Source organism: Gymnodraco acuticeps, unplaced genomic scaffold (assembly GCF_902827175.1).
Source record: "Gymnodraco acuticeps unplaced genomic scaffold, fGymAcu1.1, whole genome shotgun sequence".
NCBI classification, from domain to species: Eukaryota; Metazoa; Chordata; class Actinopteri; order Perciformes; family Bathydraconidae; genus Gymnodraco; species Gymnodraco acuticeps.
The window spans coordinates 440,045-462,918 of record NW_022991013.1 but is presented as its reverse complement, the minus strand read 5'-3'; the positions used below and the strand labels follow the sequence as shown (position 1 = coordinate 462,918).

Below are 22,874 nucleotides of genomic sequence, written 5' to 3'. Positions count from 1 at the left end.
CTGGCTTCCCTTGGCATGGCCCTGACCAATCACAGGTTGGCAGGGGCATCACGTGGGCCTCATCTGATTGGTCAATCCCTCCATTTTTTTTCACCAAAGGAAGTCAGATTCGGCTGGCCTCCTCTCGCAACAGTGAGTGCAATCTACTGTTTACCATAACATCTAGAGGAGCGCTGTTTGTTTCACTCTTTGTAAAATACTCAATGAGAATGGGGGAGAGACGGGCCGGCAGCAACACACAGCAAAGCAGAATTATCGAAACAAAACAAAGTGTTTTTATTTATTTATTTAAATTATAACTACAATCCGAAAAAACAGGGGAAGCCTGGCTTCCCTTGGCCTCCGGGAGAAAACGCCACTGCTTATTATACATATACATCCATGTGAGCCATGTCTGGAACATAAAAGGGACGTAAAAGGGACGAAGAAGACGAAGTGACGTATTTCCGGTTCAACATGAAAACATTCCCAGTTAAACATGCAAAAACAAATAGCTAAATAAAAAGATAAAACACTGGCATGTCATTTACGTTAGAATAAATATAATGGTTTTGAGCAATAGATGATCACTTTACAGCCCCGCCCACTTTTGGAGAAACCAACGCTGTCATTTGAACGGCGATCAAGCCTGAAGCCATAGAGCTCTTCTTTTACTGTCCTTTCTTCTTAGAGGAAGTACAGAAACACGTAACTCTGGATTTGTTTTAATGTTTGAGGTGCAATAAACGACACAGCAGCTTTTTGGCATGATAAAACTATTATTTTCCGCCTCGCTCATGAGAGTAACAGCTGGCAAAATTACGGCCTCGCCAACAGATTTTAATTTAACTATATATTGTAGTGCCGAGAGATATGGAGTCAGAGGCGGTGCAAGGAAGGTGCAAGAATTAAGATTTATTCACAAGCTGCAAAGGACATGTTGTCGGGTCGCAGCCCGGGTCGACAAGAGAGTGAAGTCAGGAGGGCACACAACATATATAGTAAACACATAACATGTCCGTGTGGGAACAATAGCCCCAACTGTAGTTCCATGTATGAATTATGTCCCAGTGTATTAATAGGTGGTCACCACAATATCGAGCCCGATTGTAGATTTCAAAGGTGTGCTCTAAAATTATATTTATAAATGACTATCATCATTATTATAAGCAAGACAATAAATGGCAAAGATATGTAGAAAATAAACGTATTTAAGATACGTTCATAACAAACGTAACGTGGGAGAAAACAAGTTTCTAGCTAAACGTAATTGAGAATGCAGTTTAGTTCTGTGGGAATGTAATTTTTAGGAGACAGGGTTGCAATGGGAATGGTTAGCGTATCATATGAACGCAAAATCGGACTTCTGCGTATCTATTGCACGCATTTCCAATGTGTAAAGTCGTGTCATTTGTACGCAGACTGAAGAGAGTGGGTTGGTTTGATTAGATTGTATTTAAGTCCTTTTCTTTAGTTCATACTTCGTCGGTCAATCTGCTGCATAACCAAACTATTTAGTCTTAATGCCATACTCTATCTTAAATGTCCATAGGAGTATAGATCAGTAAAGTAAAATCTGATCTCCACACTTTTGTGAAAAGCATACCCTTTTTTATTTTGTCATAGTATTGAACAAGCTAAAAATATATAAAAAGAGGTCTGAAGATTGTCAAAAAAAGAGATATCGCCATATGAGGAAGTGAACACATATGCATATAAGATATTTTCTCAAGATGAAAGAGTCCATTTAATAAATTAGCCCTTTTTGATCATGACATGACATACAATGGACAGAAAAAAGCATATAAAGCACAACATTTTAGTTTTCTACAAAATATGAATACATGAAACTAAAAGATGATTTAAAAAAGATATGTTATGACAAGTTATTTTGGCTAAGGTTAAGGAAACTTAAAAAAAAGTCTAACATCATCTACAAATTGGTACCAAATTTGAACTAAATTAGGAATATATGGCTGCAATTTTGTAGCACAGACCACTAGGAAAATACATTTATCTCTTAATCTACTTCTAATTCTATTTTACATTTGAAAGATGACTGAATCTTATTTTAAATCAACACAAGTAATGTGTAGTAGGTCTACAGCTGAACACCAGAGTACACACATTCATCGTTGTTGATGTTCCTCTGTCGTCTTGATCTGCTGGGCACATTGACACTTAAAGCAGCATAATGGAGGCAGTTTGCATCGCGGTACCCCTGGTGACAAAATAAATATAAATGGATAAAGATATTGAATAGAAGTAAAAATGTAATCGATAAAAATTGAACTTATTGAGATACATTTCACCTCTGCATTTGCTGTAAAGGGAGTTGATAATCTTGCTTCAGACTCTGGAAAGACATTTGAAAGACAGAATTTGTATTCCTCCAAAAGTTTCATTGGATGCAAACAAGCTTTCAGACACATACAATAATTACAAGTTACCTGTTGATTGGCAGCTGTTAATCTTTTTCATCGTGTACACTAAGAAAGCCAGTAAAACGACCAGAATGGAGTTGAATGCTAAAGCTCCACTTAAGAAATACACAAGAGAGTCAACCTCATCTGTAGAGAGTAAACACCAAAAACAGAGTGTTATCTTTGTGTTTAAAGTGTGTGATTGGGAATTAGACATACATTACTTTTCATTAAATAATTGAGTGATTTGCTTACCTTCAAAGTCCAGTTTGGTCCCATTTCCAAACAGTATGTGTCCACATGAGGCAACAGCACAGTAGTAGGTCCCAGCATGAGAAGGATTCAGGCTCTCCATTGGCAGGATGTATTCACAGGTGTGTGTTTGTGTGTTGGGTTTCCTCTCACACTGATCATTCCTGCCTCCACGGGTGTAAAGGAGTCCTGGAGAGTCCTCAGAGTGTTTGAACCAGTAAAGACTGTGTTCTCCATCACAGCTGCCAGTGTGTACTGTACAGTTCAGAGTCACAGAGTCTCCTGACTGGATGATCTCAGATGTTGACTGATGGACCGAAGGTAGGATGTTCAAACCTGAACCTTTGACACTGATTGTAATGCCTTCTGCAAAATTCAACACATATTGAACGGCAAATGCACAGTAGTAAGTAGCTGAGTCTGAAATGTGCAAATTTAAAATTGTCAAGTGATTTGTACTTTTTCCGTGATCAAGTGTGAAGCGTGAATTGTTGAATTCATGATAAAAAGTGGGTTTTGCGTTATACTTATAGGCGGTAGAGATGATCCTCGGTTTCTGTCCCAAAGTTAGTTTGAACCAGTAAAGCCAATCTGTATCACAGTCTTCAATGTAGCATGGCAAAGTCACATTTTCTCCAACATTAGCAGATATAAAACGTTTCTCTTGTTGAACACTTGAAGATATTTTCCGATTAGTCGTCAGAGCTGAAATAAGAGTGAAAGACATACTTTAATAATTACAATAGATTATTTCAGCACATTGTTTAAATAAAAAATATTAAAAGCATTTAAATGAAAAGTAGCTAAAAAGGTGAGCGGCATAAAAATACAACTCACCGATTTTTCCCAAGAACAAACACGTCAGATATAAGACCAACTTTGGAGACGTCATCTTGTTCTAATTCTTGAGTTCAGTGAAAATGATTTCGATACTCTCTCCACTCTTAAGACAGAAGACAGCGTTTGATTGGCCAGCCTGAAGTGACTTTGTACCTCCTACTTAAAAAAAACTTGATCACATGTTCACTGCCATCTATAGTTTCAAGTTTAGTTCTTGAGAAGATTCACTTGGTGAAAGGTACATGAAGAACGCAATGGCTCTTTATCTTGTGCTATATTTAAAAGTAGGGAGAATAAACTGTAATAAAATGTTTATGCATATGTCAGTGTCAAGTTTCCAAATTATTCTCATATACTGTCCCTGTACATGGGTCATAAGTTTGTGGAAAGTATGCTTTGGCTAGTCAATAAAACAATGGTGTAATCATCTAATGTAAATCATTCCGGGTTTAGTGAAGTTGTTCAAAAAAGAAAAACAGTTTCTACAGTAGGCTTATTACTAAAGGCCAAGGTCTTAAGGATCATTTTGCTGTGAAAATGTAGGAATTGATTTTACATCCGAGATTAAAGGATTCAAACACTTTTAAATACCTTTATTCAGCAATATAAAAAAGTAAAAAAATGAATTACACAAATATTTGTAGTTTAAGTATTGTTAAAGCTGACCTGATACATATTCTTCTTATTTAATGGCACTGCAAGTGGTTTTTGGATTAAGGAGCATCTAAGATTACCAACACCCTTACATCCTGCTAAAAACCACAAAAGCTGCTGCACTAACAGAAATACTACAACAAAAGGTCTGAGAGAAGTGTCTTTTGAACCAGAGCAACCGACTGTGACATCCCTTTGAAGCAGAAAAAGTGTCTCTGCTTTACTTTTACCTGTCTGCACTAAAAGCCCCCCATTAAATCAAGAGAATAGATGAATCATGTGAGCAGGCCTCTCATTTATACATTATACAAGCTTTATTAAAGGTCACCTATTATGCAAAATGCACTTTTTTATGTCTTTTATACATAAATATGTGTCCCTCTGTGTGTAAGGAGACTCACAAAGTGTCACAAAATACAACCCTCTCTCTTTTCCTCCTTACTCACATCTCTAAAAACAGGGGTACAACGGAGCTGATCCAGATTTGCTACGGACTTGACGACATATCGGAAATGCGTAACGTGTTCTGGAAGTAATATGGTCTGTGTTTACATTAGCAAGCATCGCTAACACTCAGAGCTAACGCTGTGCTGGAGAGAATATGTGAAAAGAAGCCCGATATAAAAGTTAATGTCCTTGTGGTAAACCCGTGAGAGAGAAAGCATTTGAGCTCCATACTGTTTCAGAAATAATGCTTGATATGGTTTGGAACATAATATGGCGTTTCACGGCAGTGTTTGGCTGAGTTTCTGCTGGTAGACAGCCTTCTTTTAACAGAGCTCACCGCTTGCATGTGGACGCTCTAAAGGGGCGTGGCCAGCAGCAGCTCCAAAGGGGCGTGGCCAGCAGCAGCTCGGTTACATTGAAAGGGCCAGACCCAGGATCAGCACTTTTGTAACAAGGCTGAAATAGAGGCATGGCAATAATGGAGGATCTGTTTGTTATTTTGAGCAAAACACTTCAGAGACATGTTTGTATAGATTTGGCCCTATATTATATTGTTCAAATAAAGTATAATATGTAGTGGTGCACGATAATTATCAGCCCGATAATATACCCGATACCGATAAACCCGATACAAGTATTAATAGCCCCGATAATATACAATATATTTTTTGGTTAAAAAAAAAGAAAAAATACTGCGGTGTGGGTGGATTGGGATGAGGGGCGCTTGTTTTTCACTCGGCTCCTCCCGTTTTGCCAGTACTGTGGTATTAGTGGTTTAGGAAGAGGGGAGTTTTTCACAAATCCAGCGCTCCCTAACTCATGCCTGTTGGGAGGACCGGGAGGGTGTGTGTATGTGTGGCCCGAGCGAGCGAGAGAGAGACCTTACGTGCATTGTTGTTGTTAGCATCTGGTGCTAGCTAGCTGCGCTAACGGATATAAGGAGCTGTTTAAATGAAAACAGAGGAGCGACATTTCTCCGACAACTGCGCCGAGCACTTGACTTTATGCAGGAAGCCAGACAGTGGGACATTGTACGAAAAGTCAGCACACTCAGCACGGATAGTGCGCGCAACATGATTGCAGCGTCCAGGCAGCTCCCGTTCGAGCATATGCCTTGAGTTGCACATAGCTCCAACGATCCATCACACACACACACACACACACACACACACACACACACACACACACACACACACACACACACACACACACACACACACACACACACACACACACACACACACACACACACACACACACACACACACACACACACACACACACACACACACACACACACACACACCATTTGTATTGTATTATTGTATGAGAGAGGTTCCAGGTTGAATTGAGGCGAATATTTGTAATGTTCAGAGGTTGTTGTGTTTAATATTCATGAGAATATTTGTCATTGTTCAAATGATAATAAACATTAGCATAAAGCATATTTGTCCACTCATATGTTGATAAGAGTATTAAAAACTTGAAAAATATTCCTCTAAGGTACATTTAGAACAGATAAAAAACGTGCGATTAATTTGCGATTAATCGCGATTAACTATGGACAATCATGCGATTAATCGCGATTAAATATTTTAATCGACTGACAGCCCTAATATATATATTATTATCGGTTATCGGTATCGGTCTTGAGAAGCAGGAAGTTATCGGTATCGGTATCGGTTTCAAAAAACCAATATCGTGCATCCCTAATAATATGGGACCTTTAAGATTGATTTTGTGAGTGAGTACAAATGGAAACTATATGTTTACATATGACATTAAACCTCTGACATTTTTTAATTTGAAGCTGTTTGCTGTTACCCAGTAGAATTGCATTGCACATCCTTTTTGTATTGTATGTCATAGCCAAGCAGCAACTACCGGTTCAGAAGAAGTATGCTAATGCAGGAGTGAAAAATAAACTGCAGTTCATTGAATGGCCACTTGAGGTAAGCTTAAATAGCAAATAAAGAAAAAAGCTGTTGGATTGTCAAGTAAACACATACTATATTGCTCCAAATGTTGATTTGTATTGATCATAAATGCAATAACTTCCAAATACAAAAATACATGTTGGATCGGGTTAAAATACAAGGAGGATATTACAAATAATCAAATTAGGTTAAACATAAAAGCATATAAGTGACTTTTACATCATCAATACATCGTAGCTTCTAAAGATAGGCTTCTGGTTACTATCCTTAAAATGCACATTAGCAAAGAGCAGAATGATCTCTTTTTTTTGGGCTGCAGACCACAGAGAAGGAATAAAAAAGGAACAACTTGTCTGACTCGAAAGTACAAATGTACTACTTCCTGTTCTACTGCTTTACGCTGTAATACACACATTCACTCCAGGTCGGCTCCCTCTGTCTTCCTGACCTGTTTGTCAGGTTGACACACAAAGCACCATAGTAGATCTTCTCTGCTCGCTGGTAACCCTGGTAACACAATATATATATATATATATATATACCAGTTGATCCTTATTTTTATCTTGACAATAATAGTTTCCAGGAAACAATTTATTCTGCAACAAAAGGTTCTGAATGTTAATTTAGCATTTTATTTCCAGTGAATTTGTTTTACTCACCTCTGAATCTGCTGTGGACGGAGCTGGAATTCTTGTTGAAGACTGCAAAACAAAAATACAAGTTTTAATTCTAAAGCCATATTTTACATCATCAAACTAAACAATAAAAACATTACCAGTTACCTGTTGACTGGGAGCTGTTCATTTTCTTCATCTTGTTTATTATGAAAGCCAGTAGAACAACCAGGATGGTGTTGATTGCCAAAGATACACTCAAGAAATACACAAGAGAGTCAACCTCATCTGTAGAGAGTAAACACCACAAACAGAACGGTCAGCTTTTGTCTTTGTTTTTATGTTTACTTTGATTTGGAATGAGCCATAATTTAATTTTCATTAAATAATCTAGTAAATTACTTACCTTCAAAGTCCAGCTTGGTCCCATTTCCAAACAGTATGTGTCCACATGAGACGACAGCACAGTAGTAAGTCCCAGCATGAGAAGGATTCAGGTTCTCCATTGGCAGGTTGTACACACAGGTGTGTGTCTGTGTGTTGGGTTTCCTCTCACACTGATCATTCCTGCCTCCACGGGTGTAAAGGAGTCCTGGAGAGTCCTCAGAGTTTTTGAACCAGTAAACACTGTGTTCTCCATCACAGCTGCCAGTGTGTACTGTACAGTTCAGAGTCACAGAGTCTCCTGACTGGATGATCTCAGATGTTGACTGATGGACTGAAGGTGGGATGTTCAAACCTGAACCTGTGACACTGATAGTAGTGCCTAAGGCAAAATTCACCACATATCGATTGGTAAATGCACAGTAGTAAGTTGACGAGTCTGAAATGTGCACATTTAAAATCGTCAGGTGATTTTTACTTTTTCCGTGATCAAGTGTGAAGCGTGACTTGTTGTTGAATTCATCATAAAAAGTGGGTCTTGCATCATAAGGATAGACGGATGAGATGAGCCTTGGTTTATGTCCCAGAGTTTGTTTGAACCAGTAAAGCCGATTTGTTTCACCATCTTCAATGTAGCATGGCAAAGTCACATTTACTCCAACATTAGCAGATATATAACGTTTCTCTTGACGAACACTTGAAGATATTTTCCGATCAGTCGTCTGAGCTGAAATAAGAGTCAAAGGAAATATACAATTAATTATATTCAGCAAGTACAGAAGTTTGAATGGAAAAATATTGAAAGCATTTCCATGAAAGTTGCTGAAAAGGAAAAGCAGTATAAAAATACAATAAAATACAACTCACCGATTGTTCCCAAGAACAAACACGTCAGATATAAGACCAACTTCGGAGACGTCATGGTTTGAATTCTTGAGTTCAGTGAAAATGATCTCGATACTCTCTCCACTCTTAAGACACAAGACTGCGTTTGATTGGCCAGCCTGAACTGACATTGTACATCCTACTTTAAAAAAACTTGAACACATGTTCACTGCCATCTATAGTTTCAAGTTTAGTTCTTGAGAAGATTCACTTGGTGAAAGTTGAATGAAGAACATAATGGCTCTGTATCTTGTGCTATATTTAAAAGTAGGGAGAATAAACTGTAATAAAATGTTTATGCATATGTCAGTGTCAAGTTGTCAAATTATTCTCATATGCTGTCCCTGTGTCTACATGGGTTAGAAGTAATGTGGAAAATATTCTTTGGCAAGTCAATAAAACAATGTTGTAATAATCTAATGTAAATTATTCCGGGTTTAGTGAAGTGTTTAAAAAAAGAAAAACAGTTTCTACAATAGGCCTATTACTAAAGGCCAAGGTCTTAAGGATCATTTTGCTGTGAAAAAGTAGGAATTGATTTTGCCATGCCTTTATCCAAGATTAAGCGATTCAAATACTTTTAAATACCTATATTCAGCAATATTCCAAACCAAAAAATATTAAGTACAACAATATTTGTAGTTTAAGTATTGTTAAATCTGACCTGATAAATATTCTTCTCATTTAATGACACTGCAAGTGATCTTTGGATTAAGGAGCATCTATGTAAGAACACCCTTACATCCTGCTAAAACCACAAAGGCCGCTGCACTAAGATAGATACTACAAAAAAAGGTCTGAGAGGACTGTTTTTTTAACCAGTGGGCCCCACTGTGACATCCCTATGAAGCAGAAAAAGTCCCTCTGCTTTACCTTTACCTTTCTGTGCCAAAAGTCCCCCCATTAAATCAAGGGAATGGAGCAATGCTGTTAGCAGGCCTCTGATTTATACTTTATACAAGATTTATTCAAATCTATTTTTCCAGAAGGCCTAAGTACAAAAGGAAACTGTTGGCTGTTACCCAGTAATTATGCATTGCATATCCTTTGTGTGTGCGTCTCACTAAGCTGTCCTACTACTTTGGTTGTCAAATTGGAAAGTCAACCCATGGGTTTCTCAGCTATACTCTATCTCAGGGGTGCCCAACCAGTCGATCGACCGGTCGATCGCGGGGAGATTCCCAGTCGATCGCGAGATGTGTCTAAAAATAGAACAACAATATTCTGTTTTATCGTTAATGTCCTGTATCATAATCTTCCTGTGCCAGAATAATGCACTTGAAGGCATCAAAGCTTTGTGATTGGCCGGCGTGACCCCATGTGTCGGGGCGTGGCTGGTGAGCAGTGGGCAGTGCACTAGTTCGCTAACGTTGTCCGTGTCAACAGGAGTGACAGTCCGCACACACAAAATACCGCAATTATGGCAGAAGCAAAACATATATAATTTTCACTCCGAGTGGGAGGATGATTATTTTTGTATCTATTCCAATTCAAAGTGCATCTGTCTCATCTGCAATGCGAGCGTGGCTTTATCGAAGAAGGGTAATTTAGGAGCGGCATTTTAAAAACAGTGCACAAACGCGACGAGACGGAAATCCCTCCTAATTCTGCCCTACGCTCCAAAAGGGGAGGGGCCTGAAAGGACAGCTAAATGCACAGCAGTCCATTTTCACCAGTCCCAACAACAAGAGCAAGGCTGCTACCAGAGCATCTTATCGTGTCAGTCACGTTCTTGCGAAACACACGAAGTCTTTCAAAGACGGCGAAGTTGTGAAAGAAGCATTCCTGGAGGCTGCCGATGCGTAATAAAATAACAGTAGCATTTCAACAGGTTTTTGATATGATAAAAACTCAAGTTAGATACCGTTATTAATCAGCTGTAAATTTGAGTTTGTTTGAACGTATTCATTATAATTATTGTACAAAATGGTATAAGAATGCAAACTTAAATTGATTATAGTCTATTATCAATTCAGTTTAAGAAACTAGTGTTGCTTGCATCCTATTTTAAAGGCATTTATTTTTATACTCTACTAAAATGCAACAAAAAAAGGGTTTGATTTTATTAATTTTGTCTTTTTTATTGCACTTTGGCAGCAGATTCCTGTGTAGCTTCAGATCTGAGTTGTCTTATTAGTAAGCCTCATTTATACTTTTGTAGCAACACTATTTTTATATAATGGCAAAGAAAGGGTTCAGAGTCTTTTCTTTTTTCCCTGTGTCATATGTGGCAGCACTGTTCAATGTTTCTTGAAAACATTACCCACTGTAGTATGTGACGTGTGAATAAACTCCAACTCTGTATCACACTGTTGTGTAACTTCAGTTAAATACTTGTATGTGTGTAGATTAGAAAGAGGTAAGATAAAGGATCTGCAGTATTTTATGAAGTATTAATCGTAAAAAGGTCAGTTTTATACAAGTAGAAGTGTGTATTTACCTGGTAGTAGACTGTCAGTAATGGCTACACCTCTTTATTTGGACTGGTAGATCTCGGCAGACTGGCAACTTTAAAAGTAGCTCTCGGTTCAAAAAAGGTTGGGCACCCCTGCTCTATCTATTAGATTTTCACAAGAGTATGGATCAGAGAAGTAACATCTGAGCTACTCTTGTAAAATGCACACGTTTTTTCATTGGTTTAAAATCAGATTAACATGATTAAAAAGTGGTCTGAAGATTGTACAAAATAGATATTGCTATGAGGAAGTGAACACATGCACAACATAAATTGTATCAAGACCAAAGTGTCCATTTAATATTTTAGCCAGTTTTGAATACTGAGGAGATACAATGGACATAAGAAAACATATACAGCACAACATTCTAAAATCTACTTTAAAATCTATATCAAATTTCGAACATCACCAATCCAATTTTGTTTAACAAAAGTAATTTAACATTGTAGGTCTACAGCTTGACACCAGAGTACACATATTCATCGTTGGGGATGTTCCTCTGTCGTCTTGATCTGTTGGGCACATTGATACTTACAGCAGCATAATGGAGGCTGCCTGCATCCTCGTTACCCTGGTAACAAAATATATAGAAATGGATAAAGATATTGAACAGGAGTAAAAATGTATTTGATTAAAACATTAAACTTATTTAGATAAATGATACCTCTGCATTTGCTGAAGAGGGAGTTGATAATCTTGCTTCAGACTCTGGAAAGACATTTGAAAGACAGAATTTGTATTTCTCAACACGTTTCTTTGGTTGCAAACAATCTTTCGGACGTATACAATAATTACAAGTTACCCGTTGATTGGCGGTTGTTTCTTTTTTTTATCGTGTACACCAAGAAAGCCAGTAAAACTACTAGAATGGAGTTGAATGCCAAAGCTCCACTCAAGAAATACACAAGAGAGTCGACCTCATCTGTAGAGAGTAAACACCAAAAACGGAAACTTAGCTTTGTTTAAAGTGGGTGATTGGAAATTAGACATTCATTCGTTTTCATTAAATCATTTAGAGATTTGCTTACCTTTAAAGTCCAGCTTGGTCCCGTCTCCAAACAGTATGTGTCCACATGAGACGACAGCACAGTAGTAAGTCCCAGCATGAGAAAGATTCAAGTTCTTCATTGGCAGGTTGTACACACAGGTGTGTGTTTGTGTGTTGGGTTTCCTCTCACACTGATCATTCCTGCCTCCATGGGTGTAAAGGAGTCCTGGAGAGTCCTCAGAGTTTTTGAACCAGTAAACCCTGTGTTCTCCATCACAGCTGCCAGTGTGTACTGTACAGTTCAGAGTCACAGAGTCTCCTGGCTGGATGATCTCAGATGTTGACTGATGGACTGAAGGTGGGATGTTCAAACCTGAACCTGTGACACTGATAGTAGTGCCTAAGGCAAAATTCACCACATATCGATTGGTAAATGCACAGTAGTAAGTGGCTGAGTCTGAAATGTGCACATTTAAAATCGTCAGGTGATTTGTACTTTTTCCGTGATCAAGTGTGAAGCGTGACTTGTTGTTGAATTCATCATAAAAAGTGGGTCTTGCATCATAAGGATAGACGGATGAGATGAGCCTTGGTTTCTGTCCCAGAGTTTGTTTGAACCAGAAAAGCCGATTTGTATCATCATCTTCATTGTAGCATGGCAAAGTCACATTTACTCCAACATTAGCAGATATATAACGTTTCTCTTGACGAACACTTGAGGATAGTTTCCGATCAGTCGTCTGAGCTGAAATAAGAGTCAAAAGAAATATACAATTAATTACATTGGATGTATTCAGCAAGTACAGAAGTTTGAATGGAAAAATATTGAAAGCATTTCTATGAAAGTAGCTGAAAAGGAAAAGCAGTATAAAAATACAACTCACCGATTGATCCCAAGAACAAACACGTCAGATATAAGACTAACTTTGGAGACGTCATGGTTTGAATTCTTGAGTTCAGTGAAAATTATCTAGACACTCTCTCCACTCTTAAGACACAAGACTGCGTTTGATTGGCCAGCCTGAACTGACATTGTACATCCTACTTTAAAAAAACTTGATCACATGTTCACTGCCATCTATAGTTTCAAGTTTGGTTCTTGAGAGGATTCACTTGGTGAAAGTTGAATGAAGAACATAATGGCTCTGTATCTTGTGCTATATTTAAAAGTAGGGAGAATAAACTGTAATAAAATGTTTATGCATACAGTATGTCAGTGTCAAGTTGCCAAATTATTCTCATATACTGTCCCTGTGTCTACATGGTCAGAAGTATGTGGAAAATATGCTTTGGCTAGTCAATAAAACAATGTTGTAATCATCTAATGTAAATCATTCCGGGATTAGTGAAGTGTTCAAAAAAGAAAAACAGTTTCTACAGTAGGCCTATTACTAAAGGCCAAGGTCTTAAGGATCATTTTGCTGTGAAAATGTAGGAATTGATTTTACCATGCCTTTATCCATGATTAAACGATTCAAATACTTTTAAATACCTATATTCAGCAATATTAAAACATAATAATAATTAAGTACAAACATATTTGTAGTTTAAGTATTGTTAAATCTGACCTGATAAATATTCTTCTCATTTAATGGCACTGCAAGTGGTCTTTGGATTAAGGAGCATCTATGTAAGAACACCCTTACATCCTGCTAAAACCACAAAGGCTGCTGCACTAAGATAGATACTACAACAAAAGGTCAGTCGTGACTTTTGAACCAGAGCAACCCACTGTGACATCCATTTGAAGCAGAAAAAGAGTCTCTGCTTTACTTTTACCTGCTTTTTTATAATCACATAATGTGCAAAATGCACTTTTTGATGTCTTTTATACATACATATGTGTCCCTCGTGTGTAAGGAGACTCACAAAGTGTCAGAAAATATAACCCTCTCCCTTTTCCTCCTTACCCACATCTCTAAAAATGGGGGTAATGGAGCTGATCCAGATTTGCCGCGGACTTGACATCATATCGGAAATGCGTAACGTGTTCTGGAAGTAATATGGTCTGTGTTTACATTAGCAAGCATCGCTAACACTCAGAGCTAACGCTGTCCTGGAGAGAATATGTGTAAAGAAGCCGAATATAAAAGTTAATGTCCTTGTGGTAAACCTGTGAGAGAGAAAGCGTTTGAGCTCCATACTGTTTCAGAAATAATGCTTGATATGGTTTGGAACATAATATGGCATTTAATCACCGCAGTGTTTAGCTGAGTTTCTGCTGGTAGACAGCCTTCTCTTCACAGAGCTCACTGCTTGCATGCGGACGCTCCAAAGGGGTGTGGCCAGCAGCAGCTCCAAAGGGGCGTGGCCAGCAGCTTGGTTACATTTAAAGGGCCAGACCCAGAATCAGCACTTTTGTAACAGGGCTGAAATAGAGGCATGCTACAATGGGTGATCTGTTTGGTATTTTGAGCAAAACACTTCAGAGACATGTTTTGTATAGATTTGGCCCTATAATATGTTGTTCAAATAAAGTATAATATGGGACCTTTAAGATTGATTTTGTGAGTAAGTACAAGTGAAAACTATATGTTTACATATGACATTAAACCTCTGAAATCTTTTAAATTTGAAGCTGTTTGCTGTTACCCAGTAGAATTGCATTGCACATCCTTTTTGTATTGTATGTCATAGCCAAGCAGCAACTACCGGTTCAGAAGAAGTATGCTAATGCAGAAGTGAAAAGAAAAAGTGCAGTTCATTGAATGGCCACTTGAGGTAAGCTTTAATAGCAAATAAAGAAAAAAGCTGTTGGATTGTCAAGTAAACACATACTATATTGCTCCAAATGTTGATTTTTATTGATCATAAATGCAATAACTTCAAAATACAAAAATACATGTTGGATCTGGTTAAACCTCTTAAGCCACAAGCCTGTTTTTCAGGTTTCAGGCTCGAAAATGACATTCCCAGAACAAATGACCATATCTTCCCTTCTAAAAGGGTTAAATTAATAATCTTTTTTCTCAAAGTAATGATAAACCTGTGAGTTGGATGTAGAAAAGTCAGAATCAATATAGATGTTTTTTTTATTTTAAAGAAAATTCAGATTGAACATGGTAAAAAACTGTAAATTATAGTGTCCGTCCAAAAAATATGTTGTACTTATAGTGAAAACTAACCTTGGATGATAGGTTAGTAGACTAAACGCTTTAGGAATCCAAAGTACAACATATAATAAGTACCCTGTATCAAGATTGATGCAAAACAAGTGATATTTGACCTTTTCAGACAGATTTAGCAAAAAAAACCTCTTCTTGGGCCATTTGGGTGGATTTTCCTTATCTCTGGCCCCCCTTGTTCGATTTTGACATGTGACATCTCTGTCTGACCATTAGAGCCAATAGAATCGAAGGGAAATCGTCCCGCACACACTCATGTTAAAACAAAAAGGTGACGTCCTTGCGCATTCAATCAAGCTACAGAGCGTAGGAATGGCCTGCTCTACTATTTTAAAACGGAATTGCAGTTTTATTGCTTATAGATTATCAGAACATTTCAAAGGGGACACAGCCACATTGGATATTAACCTATGGATTAACTACATCATCGTTGTTATTGTTTTAATGCCATTGAAGACCAGTTTAGACCAGACAAAGACGAAGGTAAGCCATGTTAGCGTTGTTGGCTACCGAGCGCCACTTGTTTTGATGTACGTTTTTGTTGATAACGTCGCAAGTTTGTATCTTTCAGTGTTGAGGTGGGAACCGTTAGATTCTGTGTCTTTACGATCATAAACGATGTGTTGGATGTGCAGCTAGAATAAGTAATAAGGGAGCTAGGAGTGATTTTCGGTGCAGTAATAGGTTAGAATTGTTCGGTCGGGGCTAATTCAGAGGCTCACTGTTAGCATTGTGTGTTTTTAAAAAAAAGAAACATTAAAAAGATCAGTTAAATGAGTTTGTTCCCATTATATGGATATAAAATATTCATAGTTTATTAAATATTAAGGTTCCTTAGACGTTGTTTCCTGCAAATGACGCGATTTCGGCCCCGGAACCGGGTCCGTGGGGCTTAAGAGGTTTTAAAATACAAGGAGGATTTCAAAAATAATAAAATGATGTTAAAACTAAAGATAGGCTTCTGGTTACTATCCTTAAAATACACATTAACAAAGCACAGAATGATCTTGTTTTTTTTTGGGCTGCAGACCACAGAGAAGGAATAAAAAAGGAACAACTTGTCTGACTCAAAAGTACAAATGTACTACTTCCTGTTCTACTGCTTTACGCTGTAATACACACATTCACTCCAGGTCGGCTCCCTCTGTCTTCCTGATCTGTTTGTCAGGTTGACACCCAAAGCACCATAGTAGATATTCTCTGCTCGCTGGTAACCCTGGTAACACTTTATATATATATACCAGTTGATCCTTATTTTTATCTTGACAATAATAATATCCAGGAAACAATTTATTGTGCAACAAAAGATTCTGAATGTTAATTTAGCATTTTATTTCCAGTGAACTTGTTTTACTCACCTCTGAATCTGCTGTGGGCGGAGCTGGAAATCTTGTTGAAGACTGCAAAACAGAAATATAAGTTTTAATTTTAAAGCCATCATCAAACGAAACAATAAAAACATTACCAGTTACCTGTTGACTGGCAGCTGTTCATTTTCTTCATCTTGTTTATTATGAAAGCCAGTAGAACAACCAGGATAATAATTTAATCTTCATTAAATAATCTAGTAAATTACTTACCTTCAAAGTCGAGCTTGGTCCCATTTCCAAACAGTATGTGTCCACATGAGGCAACAGCACAGTAGTAAGTCCCAGCATGAGAAAGATTCAAGCTCTCCATTGGCAGGTTGTACACACAGGTGTGTGTCTGTGTGTTGGGTTTCCTCTCACACTGATCATTCCTGCCTCCATGGGTGTAAAGGAGTCCTGGAGAGTCCTCAGAGTTTTTGAACCAGTAAAGACTGTGTTCTCTATCACAGCTGCCAGTGTGTACTGTACAGTTCAGAGTCACAGAGTCTCCTGACTGGATGATCTCAGATTCTGACTGATGGACTGAAGGTGGGATGTTCAAACCTGAACCTGTGACACTGATAGTAGTGCCTAAGGCAAAATTCACGACATATCGATTGGTAAATGCACAGTAGTAAGTTGCTGAGTCTGAAATGTGCACATTTAAAATCGTCAGGTGATTTGTACTTTTTCCGTGATCAAATGTGAAGCGTGACTTGTTGTTGAATTCATCATAAAAAGTGGGTCTTGCATCATAAGGACAGACGGATGAGATGAGCCTTGGTTTCTGTCCCAGAGTTTGTTTGAACCAGTAAAGCCGATTTGTATCATCATCTTCATTGTAGCATGGCAAAGTCACATTTACTCCAACATTAGCAGATATATAAGTCAACCCAGGGTTTCTCAGAAGGTGAGTTGTTAGGCAAGTAATCATTGCAATCTGTCCTGGTAAGAAGTGAACCAGCGTTGTAGGACTGAAAACCCTTGAGTTACCTAACCCCAACAGTACAATGGTACAGACCATTGGTTTTCTGTTCAGTCTCTGTCAATATGCAATATAACTAAACTCCTAAGTAATATGCTATACTCTATCTATTAGATTTCCACAAAAGTGTGGACCAGAGAAGTAACATCTGAGCTACTCTTGTAAAATGCATACATTTTATTTGATTGGTTTTGAACTACATTAAAATGATTAAAAAGAGGTTTGAAGATTGTAAAAAGATATATTTCTATGAGGAAGTGAACACATGCACACGATGTATTGTATCAATACAAAAGTGTCCATTTAATATTTGAGTCAGTTTTGAATACTGAGGATATACAATGGACATAAGAAAACATAAAGCACAACATTAAAACACCTACTTTAAAATCTATATCACATTTCAAACATCACCAATCCAATTTTGTTTAACAAAAGTAATTTAGCAATGTAGGTCAACAGTTTGACACCAGAGTACACATATTCATCGTTGGGGATGTTCCTCTGTCGTCTTGATCTGTTGGGAACATTGACACTTACAGCAGCATAATGGAGGCTGCCTGCATCCTGGTAACCCTGGTGACAAAATATATAGAAATGGATAAAGATATTGAACAGGAGTAAACATGTATTTCATTAAAACATTAAACTTATTTAGATAAATGATACCTCTGCATTTGCTGTAGAGGGAGTTGATAATCTTGCTTCAGACTCTGGAAAGACATTTGAAAGACAACATTTGTGTTTCTCAACACGTTTCTTTGGTTGCAAACAATCTTTCGGACGTATACAATAATTACAAGTTACCTGTTGATTGGCAGTTGTTTCTCTTTTTCATCGTGTACACTAAGAAAGCCAGTAAAACTACCAGAATGGAGTTGAATGCCAAAGCTCCACTTAAGAAATACACAAGAGAGTCGACCTCATCTGTAGAGAGTAAACACCAAAAACAGAAACTTAGCTTTGTGATTAAAGTGTGTGATTGGAAATTAGACATTCATTACTTTTCATTAAATCATTTAGAGATTTGCTTACCTTCAATGTCCAGCTTGGTCCCGTCTCCAAACAGTATGTGTCTACATGAGGCAACAGCACAGTAGTAGGTCCCAAAATGAGAAGGATTCAGGTTCTCCATTGGCAGGTTGTATTCACAGACGTGTTTGTGTGTTGGGTTTCCTCTCACACTGATCATTCCTGCCTCCATGGGTGTAAAGGAGTCCTGGAGAGTCCTCAGAGTTTTTGAACCAGTAAACACTGTGTTCTCCATCACAGCTGCCAGTGTGTACTGTACAGTTCAGAGTCACAGAGTCTCCTGACTGGATGATCTCAGATGCTGACTGATGGACCGAAGGTGGGGGGTTCAAACCAGAACCATTGACACTGATTGTAGTGCCTTCTTCGAGGGGCAAATGCACAGTAGTAAGTAGCTGAGTCCAAAATGTGCAAGTTCAAAATTGTCAGGTGATTTCTACTTTTTCCATGATCAAGTGTGAAGCGTGAATTGTTCTTAAATTCATGATAAAAAGTGGGTTTTGCATTATACTTATAGGCGGTAGAGATGAGCTTTGGTTTCTGTCCCAGAGTTTGTTTAAACCAGTAAAGCCAATTTGTTTAACCATCTTCAATGTAGCATGGCAAAGTCACATTTTCTCCAACATTAGCAGATATAAAACGTTTCTCTTGACGAACACTTGAAGATATTTTCCGATCAGTCGTCTGAGCTGAAATAAGAGTCAAAGGAAATATACAATTAATTATATTCAGCAAGTTTGAATGAACAAATATTGAAAGCATTTCCATGAAAGTAGCTGAAAATTAAAAGCAAGATAAAAATACAACTCACCGATTGTTCCCAAGAGCAAACACATCAGATATAAGACTAACTTTGGAGACGTCATCTTGTTGAATTCTTGAGTTGAGTGAAAATGATCTCGGTACTCTCTCCACTCTTAAGACACAAGACTGCGTTTCATTGGCCAGCCTAAAGTGACTTTGTACATCCTACTTAAAAAAACTTGAACACATGTACATGTACAGCCATCTATAGTTTCAAGTTTGGTTCTTGAGAAGAATCACTTGGTGAAAGGTAAATGAAGAACACAATGGCTCTTTATCTTGTGCTATGTTTAAAAGTAAGGAGAATAAACTCTGGGTACACACACAGCTTTGTCTGTAGCTCCATTAATGCTGTGAATATAATATGAAAGTGTAACAAGTTAGTTTCATTTGTTGTTTAGGCTTCGGCTGAAGCTAAGTTACTGCAACAGGTTTGGTGTTATTTGAAAATGAATGGTACTTATTGGATTGCGACACAGAAATCCATTTATTTTTTTATGCATATATGTTAGTTAAAACATCTTCTCTCATTCAGTACACTGTCCCTTTGTCTACATGGCTCAGAAGTATGAGTGAAGTAGTTCGAAAATAAACTCTATCTACCATTCGCCTATTAGTATAGGCCAAGGTCTTAGTGATAATTGAGTCCTGAAAAAGGAGAAACTGATTTGAGCCATTCCTTTATATGAAACCAATGGATTCAATTGCATTTAAATTAGGGCTGTCAGTCGATTAAAATATTTAATCGCGATTAATCGCATGATTGTCCATAGTTAATCGCGATTAATCGCAAATTAATCGCACATTTTTTATCTGTTCTAAATGTACCTTAGAGGAATATTTTTCAAGTTTTTAATACTCTTATCAACATATGAGTGGACAAATATGCTTTATGCAAATGTTTATCATTTGAACAATGACAAATATACTCATGAATATTAAACACAACAGCCTCTGAACATTACAAATATTCGCCTCAATTCAACCTGGAACCTCTCTCATTCAATAATACAATACAAAGTGTGTGTGTGTGTGTGTGTGTGTGTGTGTGTGTGTGTGTGTGTGTGTGTGTGTTCGTTGGAGCTATGTGCAACTCAAGGCATATGCTCGAACGGGAGCTGCCTGGACGCTGCAATCATGTTACGCGCACTATCCGTGCTGACTTTTCGTACAATGTCCCACTGTCTGGCTACCTGCATAAAGTCAAGTGCTCGGCGCAGTTGTCGGCGAAATGTCGCTCCTCTGTTTTCATTTAAACAGCTCCTTATATCCGTTAGCGCAGCTAGCTAGCACCAGATGCTAACAACAACAATACACGTAAGATCTCTCTCTCGTTCGAGCCACACATACACACACCCTCCCGGTCCTCCCGATGGCTAGTCGGTGCCTGCTGGTGAGCGTGGAAGTGTGGTCTGCTGCAAGCGGGCAGCAGGAGCGGGGCTGTCAGCATCAGCTTGTAGATGGTATTTTAAACTCGATGCGCTCTGAAACTACGGGGCGGCGGAGGAAAAAAATACACATGCGTTAATCGCGTTAAAATAATTAGTGGCGTTAATTTTTTTTACGTTATTAACGCGTTAACTTGACAGCCCTAATTTAAATACCTTTAATTCAGCAATATTCCAAACAAATAAAATGTTCCAAGTTATTTAAGGGCACTGCAAGTGGTTTTTGGATTAAGGAGCATCTACACTGAACAAAAATATAAATGCAACACTTTTGTTTTTGCTCCCATTTTTCATGAGATGAACTCAAAGATCTAAAACATTTTCTATATACACAAAATAACCATTTATCTTAAATATTGTTCACAAATCTGAAAAAATCTGTGATAGTGAGCACTTCTCCTTTGCCGAGATAATCCATCCAACCTCACAGGTGTGGCATATCAAGATGCTGATTAGACAGCATGATTATTGCACAGGTGTGCCCAGTGGTGTAGTGGGCATTGGACGTGGGGTACGCCGTACCCCCACTTATTTGGAGCATGATCTTTTTTTTAATAGTCTAATAAATATAAAATCATTGCCAGTCTTATAAGTTGCAAGTGTGTATTTGTTGTAATAATGACACAAACACAATACATTTCACAGTAATTATAATACAAAATAAAAACGATTTCCTTAAAGAATTATGATTCGTCATCACGCTCGTGACCCCGCGGCGAGCTGGGGGTGTGTCAGTGACACACCCACGGCCAGTTTACCGCCCGCCGATTTTGCGGCAGCTCTTTCCCTCAAGAACGCTAACGAAAAAGCTCTATAATTGCAGGCAAACATTTTTTACTTGACTTATTTTCTAAAAAGAATATAATTCACAAGAAGAAAGAGGCTAGCAGCACCGAAGCTACAAGTGAAGCTGCTACTAGTACTACAGTACATCATCAGAAGAGCCGCCTAAAGACGTGGATAATGCTAGCTAACGTGCACGTTAGCTGCGCTAGCAACGTTCCCCTGAATAGCTCAAGCTCACCTTTGCCAGAGGTATGGACGGAGGAGATGTGGCGGAGGAAACAAGAGGCATACCCGTGGATAGACTGCAAAGCTGGGAAACTGGGCTGAAAAGTTTGTTCATCCATTTCGGATTTATCAGTCTTCAAAACGCAAGGTGTGTGTGTGTGTGTGTGTGTGTGCGTGTGCGTGTGTGTGTGTGTGTGAAAAGCAACGCTGTCTGCTTATTTGCAATGTAGGCTAGGCCTAATCAGAATAATTTCAAGTCCAGATTCAATGTTTGCATTAGTAGGCTATATATATTTTTCGTTTTTTTAATTTAATAAGTTAATTTCAGGACAACTTTGGGAATTTTGTTTGTTTGTTATGAGTTTGAAATTTGAAAGTGGAGATAGAGAGAGAGAGAAAAGCAGCGCTGTCTGCTAGTTGCAATACTGTAGCTTATGCAATTTAGGCCTATACATTGTTTATGTAACGTATGTGCCAGTGTGTCCATGGTTTTGAGTCTGTGTGTGTGTTGAGCACAGCGCCGTCTGCTTTTTGCAGTACAGTAACTAAAGTAGGACTAGGCATACCGGTAGTTTCTGTGGACCTGTCTGCCCGTTTTGTGAGTGCACTGCACGCGTGCGCACTTGTGTGGCATTGTTTGGGATGACCTAATTTAAAATAGCGTCCCCCCAGTAAAAAAATCCCCACTACACCACTGGGTGTGCCTTAGGCTGGCCACAATAAAAGGCCACTCTGAAACGTGAAGTTTTGCTTTATTGGGGGGGTCTGGGGGGGTCCGAAAACCAGTCAGTATCTGGTGTGACCACCATTTGCCTCACGCAGTGCAACACATCTCCTTCGCATAGAGTTGATCAGGTTGTTGATTGTGGCCTGTGGAATGTTGGTCCACTCCTCTTCAATGGCTGTGCGAAGTTGCTGGATATTGGCAGGAACTGGAACACGCTGTCGTATACGCCGATCCAGAGCATCCCAAACATGCTCAATGGGTGACATATCCGGTGAGTATGATGGCCATGCAAGAACTGGGATGTTTTCAGCCTCCAGGAATTGTGTACAGATTCTTGTAACATGGGGCCGTGCATTATCATGCTGCAACATGAGGTGATGGTCGTGGATGAATGGCACAACAATGGGCCTCAGGATCTCGTCACGGTATCTCTGTGCATTCACAATGCCATCAATAAAATGCACCTGTGTTCGTCGTCCATAACATACGCCTGCCCATACCATAACCCCACCACCACCATGGGCCACTCGATTC

General features: G+C 38.5%; 4 protein-coding genes and 1 pseudogene across 6 annotated transcripts in view; all 5 read right to left on the bottom strand.

The window, feature by feature from the left end:
* LOC117559438 overlaps positions 1-8,452 on the bottom strand; it is a 50,981-nt gene extending 42,529 nt beyond the window's left edge. The window contains exons 1-4 of the mRNA XM_034236204.1: positions 8,398-8,452; positions 7,553-8,257; positions 7,315-7,434; positions 7,192-7,233 (exon numbers count right to left, since the gene is read on the bottom strand). Coding sequence (XP_034092095.1) covers positions 7,192-7,233; positions 7,315-7,434; positions 7,553-8,257; positions 8,398-8,452 — 922 coding nt within the window. The remainder of the gene's footprint in view (positions 1-7,191; positions 7,234-7,314; positions 7,435-7,552; positions 8,258-8,397) is intronic.
* On the bottom strand, positions 1,227-3,585 carry LOC117559439. 3 transcript variants are annotated; one of them, XM_034236206.1, is made up of 5 exons: positions 3,492-3,585; positions 2,658-3,359; positions 2,430-2,549; positions 2,292-2,335; positions 1,227-2,200 (listed from the first exon to the last, which is right to left on the bottom strand). In XM_034236206.1, exons 1-5 carry the CDS (start codon positions 3,544-3,546, stop codon positions 2,081-2,083), a joined length of 1,041 nt encoding a protein of 346 aa, XP_034092097.1. In that variant the 5' UTR covers positions 3,547-3,585; the 3' UTR covers positions 1,227-2,080. The 3 variants fall into 3 exon arrangements, with proteins under 3 accessions (XP_034092097.1, XP_034092098.1, XP_034092096.1); XM_034236207.1 differs by having other exon boundaries at positions 1,227-2,335; positions 2,658-3,020; positions 3,114-3,359; XM_034236205.1 differs by having other exon boundaries at positions 1,227-2,335.
* Positions 8,453-11,224: 2,772 nt separating the features above from the next.
* Positions 11,225-12,801, bottom strand: LOC117559440. The gene is made up of 5 exons (XM_034236209.1): positions 12,744-12,801; positions 11,900-12,604; positions 11,674-11,793; positions 11,536-11,579; positions 11,225-11,442 (listed from the first exon to the last, which is right to left on the bottom strand). The coding sequence occupies exons 1-5, from the start codon at positions 12,796-12,798 to the stop codon at positions 11,323-11,325; spliced, it is 1,044 nt and encodes a 347-aa protein (XP_034092100.1). The 5' UTR covers positions 12,799-12,801; the 3' UTR covers positions 11,225-11,322.
* Positions 12,802-16,080: 3,279 nt separating this feature from the next.
* Positions 16,081-17,357, bottom strand: LOC117559449 (immunoglobulin kappa light chain-like). The gene is given in 3 exon segments (XM_034236216.1): positions 16,081-16,200; positions 16,343-16,386; positions 16,457-17,357. Coding segments are annotated over 3 exon segments (1,065 nt in total).
* Positions 17,358-17,633: 276 nt separating this feature from the next.
* On the bottom strand, positions 17,634-19,216 carry LOC117559448 (annotated as a pseudogene).
* Positions 19,217-22,874: the final 3,658 nt, after the last annotated feature.

Coding starts and splice junctions, on each gene's coding strand:
- LOC117559440 (XM_034236209.1), bottom strand. CDS start 12,798: ATGACGTCTCCAAAGTTAGTCTTATATCTGACGTGTTTGTTCTTGGGA. Junction 11,580..11,673: donor AAACAACCGCCAATCAACGG/GTAACTTGTAAT, acceptor ATGTCTTTCCAG/AGTCTGAAGCAAGATTATCA. Junction 11,443..11,535: donor CCTCTTCAGCAAATGCAGAG/GTATCATTTATC, acceptor TTTTGTTACCAG/GGTAACGAGGATGCAGGCAG.
- LOC117559439 (XM_034236205.1), bottom strand. CDS start 3,546: ATGACGTCTCCAAAGTTGGTCTTATATCTGACGTGTTTGTTCTTGGGA. Junction 3,360..3,491: donor TTTGTTCTTGGGAAAAATCG/GTGAGTTGTATT, acceptor CTCTTATTTCAG/CTCTGACGACTAATCGGAAA. Junction 2,550..2,657: donor GACCAAACTGGACTTTGAAG/GTAAGCAAATCA, acceptor TACTCTCTACAG/ATGAGGTTGACTCTCTTGTG.